The sequence below is a fragment of the Cryptomeria japonica genome, chromosome 10, assembly GCF_030272615.1.
Source record: "Cryptomeria japonica chromosome 10, Sugi_1.0, whole genome shotgun sequence".
NCBI classification, from domain to species: Eukaryota; Viridiplantae; Streptophyta; class Pinopsida; order Cupressales; family Cupressaceae; genus Cryptomeria; species Cryptomeria japonica.
Window position 1 is genome coordinate 506693313 of NC_081414.1, and position 13363 is coordinate 506706675.

The 13363-nt window shown below is 36.3% G+C and overlaps 1 protein-coding gene across 1 annotated transcript in view; it reads left to right on the forward strand.

The window, feature by feature from the left end:
* LOC131079639 (uncharacterized) overlaps window positions 1–13363 on the forward strand; it is a 326487-nt gene that overhangs the window by 106757 nt on the left and 206367 nt on the right. The window contains exon 7 of the mRNA XM_058017643.2: window positions 11209–11353. Within this exon, the coding sequence (XP_057873626.2) occupies window positions 11209–11353 (145 nt within the window). The remainder of the gene's footprint in view (window positions 1–11208; window positions 11354–13363) is intronic.

Sequence of the window (13363 nt, forward strand, 5' to 3'; positions counted from 1 at the left end):
ACACATATGTAGTGGTTTAGTTGTTTGGTCCATCCTTTTACATGAATTTTCCCTTTAACTTGTACCTTTACAAGGGACATGTCTCTTTTTGTCTTGGAAAATTAGCATTTTCAGATCCACTTCTAGGAAATCCCCTCCAAGTTATGTCATTTGGATACAATCATAAGCCTACAATTTTATACATTTCAAAATGTTGAGGACCTAGCTTTGGGGCTCTTGATTGGGCTTGTATTGAGAGAGTTTAGACTTTCATGCTACAACATATGATCTATTGCCTTGAGACCATTTTCAAGCTTCCTTTTTACATCCACAAAGTTAGATCCATGGGGGTGCCAATGTATGGTTGTGAGAGATATTCATACTTAAAACACTTTGCTCTTCATAGAAGATTGCTTCACTTCTCCCCATTGCTTCATTGGTCGACACTAGATGTTGACATTGTTGGTACTTGAACACTCGGTTTCTCCTTTCTGTTGGCATCTCTATCGATAGGTCAACTTCTTTCATGTACTCCGTTAGTTCCCCTCAACTTCTTTCGATGAAGGACATTATCACTAGAGCTACTAGAAAGGACATCTATAGCAACTATATTCAACCCACTTGTGTCTTCCCTATGAGCTAATTCTCCCCAAGTTGACTTTTTACATTAAGCATTTCTTATAGATGGTGGCTTGTATTATTTGTCACCCTCACTATCTTTAGTGCATTTGTCCCTGGCCTAAGATTTTTCCTCAATTAGATGAGAGTGTGCTTTCACAAGTAGTGGGTTGAAACTAATCATCATATCCTCCATGAGGATTATATTTGTTGTCTTTGGTCCCTCTAGGCAATGGAGCTCAAGGAACACTTCATTTTTAGATACCCCATTTTCTACAAGTTTTGAGGGAGATATCACTCCCTCTTTATATTCTTAGGCAACACATTATCTACTTTCTTCAATTATTTAGACTAGTGGTGATTGGCTAATTTTAGTTTCAAGGTCGCCACCCTTTCCACAGTTCCCTATAGGGGGATTATAGAGGCACTAGAACCCCCACGTGCATCATCTTTTGCTCACTTAGTTGACAAAGAAAGAAAATACCGTTTGGATGCCTGCAATTCACCTAGTTGACAAAGAAGCAAAACACCTTTGGATATCTACACTTATATATCAAAGTTGATAGATTAGTTAGGTGGGGCATATCTTAGTGCACCAATACTACTTAGGTTACTCTTATTACCTAGCTTTCTCTCCCATTGCATTGTGGCTCTACTCCTTTCTATTGGTAGGATTTGTTCCCATTACAACAACATTGATCTACTACTTACTAGCTATATCATAGGGGTATATTCATGTGACTTGTTTCTTTTCTACTAGGGGAGCTACATTGGGCTTTGATGTTAGGGGGGTTTCTAAGGAAGTGCTTTGCTGGTTGCCTTCTTTGACTTGTATGCTCCCCGATGAGCATTATTAGATCTTTTTGTGACTAATGATGGCTCGAAAGAACTTCTTAACTTTAGACATAGAGAAAGATATTCAATGAGATTTCCTTCTAGTTTTTATTGGCACATGTTTTGGGGCGTATTGTTTGCCCTTTAATGCTATTTGTATTGCTATTTGTTAGTGGCACAATGCTTTGTTTTGTCTAATGTTTTAATTCAAGGGTTCTTTGATCCAATATATTTTATTTATGAATAGAAATTGATTTCTATTAAACGATATATTTTGTGGCTTAGTGTGGAACACACACACCTCTCTAGAAATGCTAAATATGGACTAGTTTCCATCGAAAACTTTGGTAACAATCATGAAACCATTAAATAATGGAGCAAGTCTAGATGACGAGTTTTTGGGTGTTTCTTGGGAATTTTGGTTTCTGAATAAAAAAATGTTTGGGCTCTTCCGTACTTTGAAATTCACATTTCATGCACAAGTGCTTTGTGAATTATGCCTTAAAGTAACCAATAGGATGATTCTCTCACTTGATGTATCCCCCATCTAGCCTCTTTTTTCTGTTACATGAGATTTGGGCCACTCTTCTTTCAGTGGAAATTCTTTGGAATTTTCTTTAAAAGGAAAAAGGACATCTTAACCCGCTTAAAAGAAAAAGCATTTAACAGAGTGGCCAACATTAGGAGTCCAAGGATACAAAAGATCCTTTCCTCACAAAGGGCATTTAGGTGTAAGGGACATCAGCTTACTTCATAGACAAAGGAGCTTGAGGGGCTTTAGACATTCTATTGAGAGGTTAAGGGGTGAGGTTAATGAATTGTTGGTCTGATAAGACAAAACTCTTTGATGTAGAGTTTCTTGCTATATCCATTTGAACTCTTTTTGACACATGGTAAGATGTGTATGTAGAAATTCTAAAGCAGATGGCAATAACTGGTATTGCCATTTAATTTTTAAGTTATTATCGGACAAAGCTCTTTAGGCACTTATTGACCCCTAGAGTTTCCTACTTTTATCTGTTTGAAATCTTTTTCACACATGGTAATAAGATGTGCCCCTAAAAGTTCTAAAATAGATAGCAATAATTGATATCTCCATTTCCTTTTTTAGTTATTAGCTATATGTGGAGACAATCACCATTGCACAATCTTCATCAGTAAAACTATACTAGTAATTAGTATTCCAAACATTCACTATTTCTTCATAGGTTTTATATCTTATGCTATTTTATCTTTGTACAAGTTATGCTTGAGTTGGAACATGAATATTCTATATTTTGCAAGGTTCCATGGGGATGTATCCTTGGCGTTGCAATTGAATTCCTTGTCCCTAACAGCATTTTTGAGACATTAAGATGACAGGCTATACCCCTTGGCCATCCTCAATTTTTTCTATGTGACATTTGGCCATCCCAAGGATGATGGGGGATGTTGGGAATGTCTGTGACATCCCACAATTGTCCTTAGGATGTCTAGGTAGGCCAAACAAAAAAACTAATTTCACCTATTTTAAAACAACCACATCAATTTATTTAAAGAATATTTAAAATGGGCCATCGTGGGCCCACAAGCCCTTGCACATCCCTTATACCCCTTATGAAACCCTAAATGCCTTTCAAGATAAAACATAAATATTTGTATTTTTTTTCCTTCCTGCCAGAGGTTTTATGAGTTCTCAATAGCTTGAATTCATTTTCTGATTTCAGTAGCAGTTTTTTATAAAATGAAGGAAAGGCAAAGCAGTTTGTATGAGGAAAAAGGGAAAGGGAATATGATTTGTGGGCTACATCGAATGCTTGAAGACACTTCCAGCCATTGCAAGTTAGGCTCTAAATTGTCATCATGCCTCTATAACAGTCAGTTTTAGTTTTTAATTTTTTTTTGGTCTTAGAACTTATGGACTTTGCTTTTTTTTTTTCAGTTACCTCGTTGTCACGAATCACATAAAGTCACAATTCCACAACATGTAAAATTGTTACTTCATCTTTGACAATAAAAATGACCAGTAGTGATGAAGATGAGACAGATAGCGAACATCAACAAACCGTTTTGCATCCTCTTCATCTACTCTTGAGAAGTTTGTCAAAGGTCCTTCCCAACTCTGAAAGCCCTTGCTGCATATTTCACCATTTTGAGCAATAATCAGGCCAAAAATACAGTGGACAACAAGCATTAGTTGTGTCATATTTGCGAAATTGATTTTTGTGGAGTTATAGCAGGGTTGAACATCATCCACATCCATGTTGAAATCAATTGTCATTGATGTCAAAGAAATTTGCCACTGTTATCATATCGCTGTCATTAATGTCAAGAGAGTATGCTTAATGTGCAAAGGCAAGATCAAAAGGTGGCTAACCATCAATCAAGGAAGCATTGAAATTATTTGGGCTGACTCCTCTAATGAATCGCAACTTCCTTTGACTAAGCCAACCCTCTTAGGTTGGTCGCCTAACTTGGGATAAAGAAAATCAAATTAAAATTATATTGTTTTTCTCTATGTGGCCAACCTACTTTGTGAAGGCCGACCTATTATGAGTGGTGGCATTAGTGCATATAAATACAAGATATAAATACAAGATCTTTTTAGAGGTAGAAAGACAATTTTTTTTTTAATAAGTATTATTTGAAGAGAAGAGCAGATATAGACCAAGACCTAGAGAAGAAAATGAAGGGTGCACCGGATTTATTTTGAAGAAGATTTAGAGCAAGATAAAGAGCAGATAAATAATAGGTTAAGAGCAGATAATGAGTAGCTCAAGCAGATAAAGAGCAGATTTAAGAGAAGACAAAGAACAGAAAGAATAGATTTATTGCAGATTTATATCAGATATTATGCCTGACTTTGAGTAGGTGGTTTAGGTCAGAATTTGGAGCTGACCTTGGTGCAATCAATACATCATTTTTGAGCAGACTTTATTGCTGACCTTGAGCAGAGATATAAGGCAGATCCAGAGCTGAGATATAAGGTGAAATTGAGCATAGATACCAGGTAGAATTGGAGCAGAAATAACTGAAATTTTTGGAGTGGATATTGGAGAGGTTGGTGCCTTCCAAATTACAAGAGGTGTCTCTTGCTGAGTTGGTGCTTAGTTGTGGGGGTTGGTGCCTACAAATTGAGGGGATTGGTATCTCCTGTGGGTTGATGCCTATAAAATTTGTAAAAAGAGTTTTATATAAGCAACATTTTACCATGGCTTTCTCCTGTAAGGATTTCCACGTAAATCTTGTGTTGCATAATTCTTAAATCTTATGTGTTTAATATTGTGCAATTGATAGTATTGTGGTTGTTAGTTTGAAAAAGTAAATGTTTGTCTTATGTCACTCTTATCTAATTTCCTCCCCTTCTTAGTATAAACGTGTGCTCATCAATCTATTAGGTGTGAGTTGATATGGCGTTATGGTTTGTGGGAAACTAATTATAGAACAAGTTGAAATAACAGAAGATGTTTGGGAGAGTGAAAATATTGCTAGTGCATGTGTATTTGTGCTATAAGGATTTTAGTATACTGGTTAGAGAGGGTTATGATACAGGGACGAGGAAAGCCACTTATATTTTAGGTGAGAAAAATATAAGTGGCATCCCTCGTCTGTGTATCATAACCCTCTCACATCAACTCAACGCCAACTTCATCAAGCAAGGGTATACCATATATATATCACTGCTGATCTTTTCTATAATCTGAATCAATTAAACAACATAAACTCATAGCACTGTTTTGCTCTGTCAAAAACACATAGGTTATATAATCACGGTACACATCAATCTTCCTCTATGATCTGCATGCTTTCCGCATCTTACAGTGGCAACGTCCTTTTCGTTCTTTCATCAGCATTCTCATTCAGATTCTCAGCATCTTGCACACAACATTCAGTATTCTAACACAAAGCCTTATTCATGAGTATTGATGTTCTGTATAACACAATCTTCTGCTTTTCTAAACAGATTTTACTAGCAAACTCTCTCAGCATTATTCAACCACACACACACCACAAGCCTTGAACATTTATTCATATACATGGAAATTTAATAATTGTTACCAACAGTTAACAGTTGGAACTGATCATAACTAATTCGGTTGGTAGTTAATGGTTGGTTTTAACCTCTTTCAACCAATCTTAAAAAAATACCTTTACTCCTCACATCGATGATAAAAAGTGTCATAAAACAAAAAATATATTACTACTGCTCCCTTTGCAACTGCTCAAACTCCATGGGTATAACTGCATTACCAACTATGTGTGTTAGGAAATTTGTTAATGCTTGTTGTTTTTCACAGGTATCGCATGTGCTGCATATAACTCCATGATCCTCTTTATACCCACCACTGTATATGTTACCCGCCCTATCTAATGTTCTCCAATAACTCGTATCAAGGGATATAAATACCAGTCAATGTCACATGAAATGACATGACTATCAGTTGGAACAAACACGACTGTAGACAAAAGGTTGCGATAGACCAACAACCCGATAGAAGTATAACTAATCGTATGGGAATAAAGAATACTAACAACCGGTTAGTATATAAAGTGATCGTATGTTATAAGACAGTAATTAAGGTAAGAGTAAATAAAGTGCGATACCAACACACGGTTTAGAGAAAACTAAAGAAATCACATATATACACAACAACGATATCTCTTGCTGCTACAATAACATCAACACTCCCTCTTAGCTAGGGAGATATCTTTCCAAATATCCATGTCATGGAGTCTCTCAACATGACATCCACAATGGCTACTCCCATTTGTGGAAAAGAGTTCATCACGGAGTCGCTCAATGTGATGTCCACCATGGCTACTCCCATGTGTGGAAGGGAACAAGTGCACAAGTGCCCATCACGGAGTCACTCAACATGATGTCATCATGGAGTCACTACACATGATGTCCACCATGGCTACTCCTAGAGGGTGGATAAACACAAGTGCAAGAGGATCATCACGGAGTCTCTCAACGTGATGTTGTCTTGGACATTGTACCCAGACCCAAAGGTAAGTCTGTCGTTTCCTCTAAATGGTTGTTTAAAATTAAACATAATGCTGATGGTAGTATTGAAAAATAGAAAGCTAGGTTTGTAGCTCGTGGTTTTTCTCAAAAGGAAGGAATAGATTATGAAGAAACCTTTGCCCCTGTTGCTAGATATACCTCTATTAGGTCTATAATAGCTATTGTTGCAGCCAAAGGTTGGGAGCTGCATCAAATGGACGTTAAGACAGCCTTGCTCAATGGAGTCATTGAGGAGGAAGTCTATATTGATTAATCCATAAAAGAGATTCTCATGTTTGCAAGTTGAAGAAAGCCATATATGGGCTCAAACAGGCTCCTCGCGCTTGGTATGAAAGAATTGATAAGTACTTACTAAGTTTAGGGTTTTCCAAAAATGATGCTGATACTAACATTTACTTGAATATTTATAATAATGAGATGCTTATTTTAGTTTTGTATGTAGATTTATTTCTCACGGGTGAAAATAAATTAATCATAAGATGTAAAAAGGAATTAGCCTCAGAATTTGAAATGAAAGATTTAGGTCTAATGCACTACTTCCTAGGGTTAGAAGTATGGCAAAGAGCTAATGAAATCTTTCTAAGTCGGGGAAAATACACTATTGATATTTTGAAAAGATTTAGAATGATAGATTGTAAACCTATGCGTACTCCTATGGAATCTAACTTAAAGAAGTTAAGTGTTTCTGCAGCTAACGCAGATTTTGCAGATCCTTCTGAGTACAGACAGTTGATTGGCTCCCTGATGTACCTAGTCAATACTAGGCCAGATATCTGCTATGCTGTGAATGCTCTCAGTCAGTTCATGAGCTCACCGAAACATGTTCACCTAGTTGCTGCCAAGCACATTCTAAGATATCTATGTGGCAGGAATGGTTATGGGCTGAAGTATACACTTAATACCCCAATCCTCCTGAAAGGCTACTCAGATTCAGATTGGGCAGGAAGTGTCAAGGACAGGAAAAGCACTTCAGGCATCTGCTTCAACTTGGGCTCCGCAGTAATCTCTTGGGCATGTAGGAAGCAATCTTCGGTAGCATTAAGCACTGCAGAAGCTGAGTACATTGCCGCATCTGTTGCATCCAGAGAAGCAGTGTGGCTCCGTAAGCTTCTTGTTGGATTATTTGGTCAAGTTAATGATCCTACCACCATTCATTGTGATAATCAAAGTTGTATAAAGATGTCAGTAAATCCTGTATTTCATGATCGGTCCAAACATGTGGAAACCCACTATCATTACATTCGAGATATGGTGCAAAGAGGCGCCATTCACCTAAAGTACATTAGCACAGATGAACAGATTGTTGACATCCTCACCAAACCCTTATCCAGAGTGAAGTTCGAGTTCTTCAGAGATAGACTCGGTGTCATGGAAAACGGAACCCTGATTGAGAGGGAGCTTCAATCTCAGTGACTATTGGTAGCACTTTGAATCATTCTTTGCTTGTGTGCAAGAATGAATTTCATCCAATCTATGCTTGTGTGCTAGATGGATAGTTGTAATAATGTAAAGATCCACTGATGTATTACACTTTCTATGCTTGTGTGCTAGAATCATCCTATGCTTGTGTGCTAGGTGGAAGATGTAATTCTATGCTTGTGTGCTAGATCCATTCTATGCTTGTGTGCTAGATGGAATGTAAAAGGTTCAGATTATGTATTCTCCTCCTCCCTAGTTAAGAGGGAGTGTTGATTGTAACTAGGGTATAGGGGTTCAGATTGCCTTAAGGCAACATCCAAACTCCTTTAGGACCGGGTCCTACCCTAAACGTGGCCCTATCCTAAATCCACGCTAACACATAACAATTAAATATTAGCACCAAACAAACATTAGCGCCTAAAATATAAGGAGGCCGACTTCAAGAAAGGGCCGACCTTAATAAAGAAAAGAGGCATATAAATAAAGATCACTTTGCAAGACAATATCATCAAGTCCAATTAAAATCAGAATGCAAATTAGCTCTGCTGTGCGAACCTAAGGAAGAGGGCGAATTATTCAGTTTGGTGTAATATTGTCCAAGGGGACATAGCATATCTTGAGGCAAGTCATTGAAGCATACAAGGACAGATCTGATATGTCAAGATCAGATTCGAGCTAAGTATTGTACTGTTATTTAGAGGAGAATATACAATCTGACCTGTGGGTCTTTCATGCTGGGTTTTTCCTCCTTGGAGGTTTTCCCAGGGTATGCTTGTTTGTCTTCTATCATATTTCTGATTTATGTTGTCTTACTAAGTTCTGCAAATCTGATTACAATCTAGGGCACAATTTAATGCATGTTGATTCACTAAACTACTGCAAATCTAATACAAACCAGGGCATAATTGAATAAGATAAATCTGATTATCATACCTAGGGTTTAAATTAACAATATACAACCTCATCTTTTTACTCCATACATTGTTTACCCAATTATTAAAAAACCATTCGGAAGGCAAAGCTTCCTCATCAAGACAAACAAAAAAAATAGCAATATTTTTCAGCCTTCTCTCTTCCTCATTGGCCACTTCTTGCATCATAGTATTTGGCTTGATAATGAGTTTTCTAGGACTAGAACCCTTAGCGTGCTCTTTTTTTTTTACTATTGGCAATCCTTCCTTTGGTGATATTGTTGGCTCCATCTTTATCATAAAACATGCCTGCAAAAATGGCTTCCCCAGGAATGGGAGTAGCATAGATGAACTACTCGCCACTCGGCAAAACTCGCCAAGGCCTGAAAAAAACAACTAAGGAAAAATTTGGCAAAAACTCGGCGAAAAACTCGGCAACTTAAAACAAGTTTAAACTTAATTAAAAATGCATTTTTTTTGCAAAATTTAATGAGAAGATGCATCCGATGAGTCAATAAATGAGAACACAAAAGAAACAAGCTGATTCTAGATATATTTAAATGCAAAGTGTCTACAAAATCGCATCCTCATGAGGAATTTTGATGGCTGGAAGCCTCGAAAGCAAAATAGTAAATAGTTTTTGTAAAACCAAAGGTAAATACATCATTACAATTACAACTTCCTCTTCCCAGCTCTAGCAAAAACTAGGGGAGAGGTAGAATTAGAGGGTCTAGTCCTAGAAGTCTGCAATGGGCGTGACTGTGCCTCCTCGCTTGGTATGGTTGGCTCGTCCTCCATCCTGGATGAAGCTATGTCTCCACTTGCTTCTGGCACTAGCAATGTCTCACCTTGCAAGAGTGTTGGAGTCACTCTTCCCCCTTCTCAGCAAAAAACCCAAGCTAAAATGATGAAATGAAATGTGTTTTTGACGTTTTTCTGCTATTATGCTATAGCGGTCAAGTTTTTGACAAAAACTCGCCGAGTTTAAAACTTGGCGAAAACTCGGCGAGTAAAAGTCCTTATTACTCGTAGAGCTTGAAAACTCTGCGAGTGGGACATCTTTGGGGAGTAGGTTCATCCACTCATAGAATGTTCTTGTAGGGGTGTTTTACTTGTTGCAGAGTATGAACAGCTTTTGCCTTCCTACTACCATTCTTAATATCATGGCTCTGTAATTCCTCCTCATGAAAGCCATTTGGCCTTTTATCTATAGAAATTTCCATGCGAACATGCACATCCCATTAACCAGTGATTATTTATTGTGCATTAATCTCTAGCTTGAGTGAGAGTACTGGTCAAAAGGAAATTAGTACTGATACACAGTAACAATATCTAGGAAGGGTCAGAAACAATAAATGCAGGGAGGAGGAGATCTTTCCTCAGGTGGTTATCAACCAAGAAGAGACCTAATATTTTTGAATTAACCAAAACCACAAGCTAAGAAGTGCAAAATTAAATATAAGCATAACATACACAAAAGATCCACGGCAAATATGAAGAAGTTTAAGAACAAGAGATGTAAGATGATGAAGGGAACTGAATCGATTTAATTGAGGGGAGACTTGTAGAACTTCGAGTATTTCTACATATATGTTTAAGAAATTCCTATATATGTATGTTTTATGCTGCCCCCCACTCACTGCCCCTAAAAAATGGCCCCTAGGCTACAGGCTTTGAAGCATGTCCCTTGCCATCTTGCCATCCTATTCCCTGACATGCATCCCCTGCCATCTTACTTCCTGTCCTTAAAATATCTTCCGACATAGATATTTCATGTTACATGTTTTGCATTTTATATATTTTTAAAGTAAGGTGTCCTACAATCACTTGCAAATTAGCATATATCATTTTAAAAAAATTCTTTGATTGCCTGGATTAATTTGGTTCCATTTTGTATCTTGATAGTAGAGCCCTAAATGTATAGGGTATGAGAGAACACAGCATTTATGTTTCGATTTTGCCTGTAATTTAAACTGAAAAAGCAATCTTATGATAAATTACTTTTCTCTCCTACCCAAAAATCTGTGCCTTTAGTTCCTGAAACAGTGCTTATACCAAGATAAATTTTATGTCATTTATAGTCCTTGGAAATTTTCTGTTTTCTTCATTTTCCCAAATTTAAATATTAATTTGCCTCTGTATTCCCAACTTTGTGCCATACATTTGTTGATCACAAGCATATAATGGAATTAAAGCTCTTCATCATTTCTAGGAGACTTCACTTTTGCCATCCTTTTTATAAAATCTGAATGATCTGTAATAAACAATAGTTATAGTTGCCTTAATTATACTTCTTAGTCTACTCCATTGATTTCAGAAGCATTGAGGAGCTTGTATGGAAATTATTTTTGTCATTTTAAACAACAGAATCAATGGACAAACTATGGCTATAACCCTTTTTAATGAACGAGACCTTCTAACATGACTTTTTTTCCTCAGGTGGTTATTGGACAAAATTTTACTGTTTCAGCATATTCAAAGATCTCTCTAATATCTCAACCTACTGAAGAAGATAGTGATGAAGAGTTGGAATATGCAGAGGCTGCAAGTGGGGCAACAGAAAGTCCAAAAAATCCTTTATCAGGTCTATATTTTTTACTGACAAAAACAAGTATAATTCAAATGTATCTGCATGGTTGGCTATAAAAAATGGATTCTTATGTCAGGAGCAAAAAAATGCTTATATTTTCTTTCCTTTTCCTTACACAACTGTACAATATTTGAAAGATTCCTTATTTGGTGTGAGTTGAGATGTTTGGATTAAATATTTACTAGTTTTTTTAATTCTGACCAATTCCTCTTTGCATTCAAATTGTAGGAATTCAACAACCAACTAATAATTGTTGACAAACTCTAGATAAGTAGAATTTTTTGTGCCTCAGAACTTTTTACTCCAACAGAAAATGAACTCTGATCATTCACTCTTTATGATCATTTTTCTTATTATAAAGTTTTATAAACTAGAATTCTGTAGGTTATTTTAAAATGCAATGCTTTTCAGTCCTTAAAAACCTATGTTACTGGGTTCACGTGCTACCAGGCCTGATCTGGGCCTGGTTTGCACCGGATCCGGGTACCGGTCCAGTTCGGCAGCAGGTCCGGCAAAATCTGCGCAACCATCAAGAAGGGCAATCGGGTTGTAGAAAAATCAAAGCTCGAAAAATGTGAATTTAAGGTGTCACGTAGTTGGGTGAATGCATCGCGGGAGGTGTCTTGTTTTGATCTTTTATATTTTATTTTTATTTTAGGTTTTCTTTTTGTTTTTTTGTTTTGTTTTGTGTGTTTTATAAATTTAACATACTAAAAATTTCTTTTAGTAAGTTAAAATTTAATATTTTAAATTTTTTTAGTTTAATAATTTAAAAATTTAATTTAGTAGTATATATTATATACTATATATTATATTTATATTAAATTTTTAATATAATTGTAATCTAATTTTTTTTGAAGGATAGTAGATTTGAAAGAATAATAATCAATGAGATTGTCATTGCTTGTACCTTTAAGAACATCCCATTGAATAGGAAAGCTTTTAACAGGAATTAAACAAATAGCAACTACCTTATAGCTTTTGAATGATTTAAATTAATTGTGACAGCTTTTATGAATTTCTATAGTGCATCTGTGCACATCTTTATCTTGCTTCTTTGCCTTCTATTGTATACTAATAATGGTGTCAACTTTATCATTCTTCCAATGGGCTAGTGCACAAGATTCCAAGTTGTGTTAGATTCATTTCCACAGGTTGCATTTGTGAATTATTGATATTGGAGCACAATAATACTACTTGATGACTTCAAGTAATAAAGATGAATTGTACGCTGGGCATAAAATTAACTCTGCCCTTACAATTCCTTCTAGGCCCATAAAAAAGTGAGCTTGGAATTTATGCAATAACAATGTAGCCATTAGGGGATATTGCTAGATTTTGTTTAGCTACATTGTCTCTAGTTCTATAGTGCCCCTTTCCCATTTGTAATTTGGTATAGGCAATGCGTTGAGGGTTATTCAGCTTGAAGTAGATAATGCTGACGTGAAAGTTAACATTAATGTCTCTAAATGTCTAAAATTGCTTACAATGTCTGCCAAGAGTTACAAATACGAATTTCGCCATGTGTAGTGCTTAATACATCTCAAGTACATATAGAGAATGCAAAAATTTAACAATATAGACGAAAGGGCATAGGCAAGTCGTGTTAGCGTTTTATAGCTGCGGGAGGTATTCCTAGAAGCAAGTCGGCCTATTGTAAATCATTATTTTATATTTATAAGGGCCGACCCAAGATGAAAAGTCACCTTGGTTCTTGAATGAGGCCGACTCTTGTGAAGAGTCGCCTTGCTTGAGAAAAGGCACCTTACTTTGTATATATAGAAGGTGGTGATCATTTTATTTTGAAATCAATTCAATAAAATAAGAGATATATTCTTGGCTGGGTTTTTCTCCCTCAAGGAGGGTTTTCCTAGGATATATGTTGTGTTCTATTTTTCATGTGTTGTATTTCTGTGTTTTTGTGTATTGCAAATCTGATCATAAAAATAACATGGTATTAGAGCGGGTTCAGGAAATTCGATCAGATTTGTCTAAGCAACATTG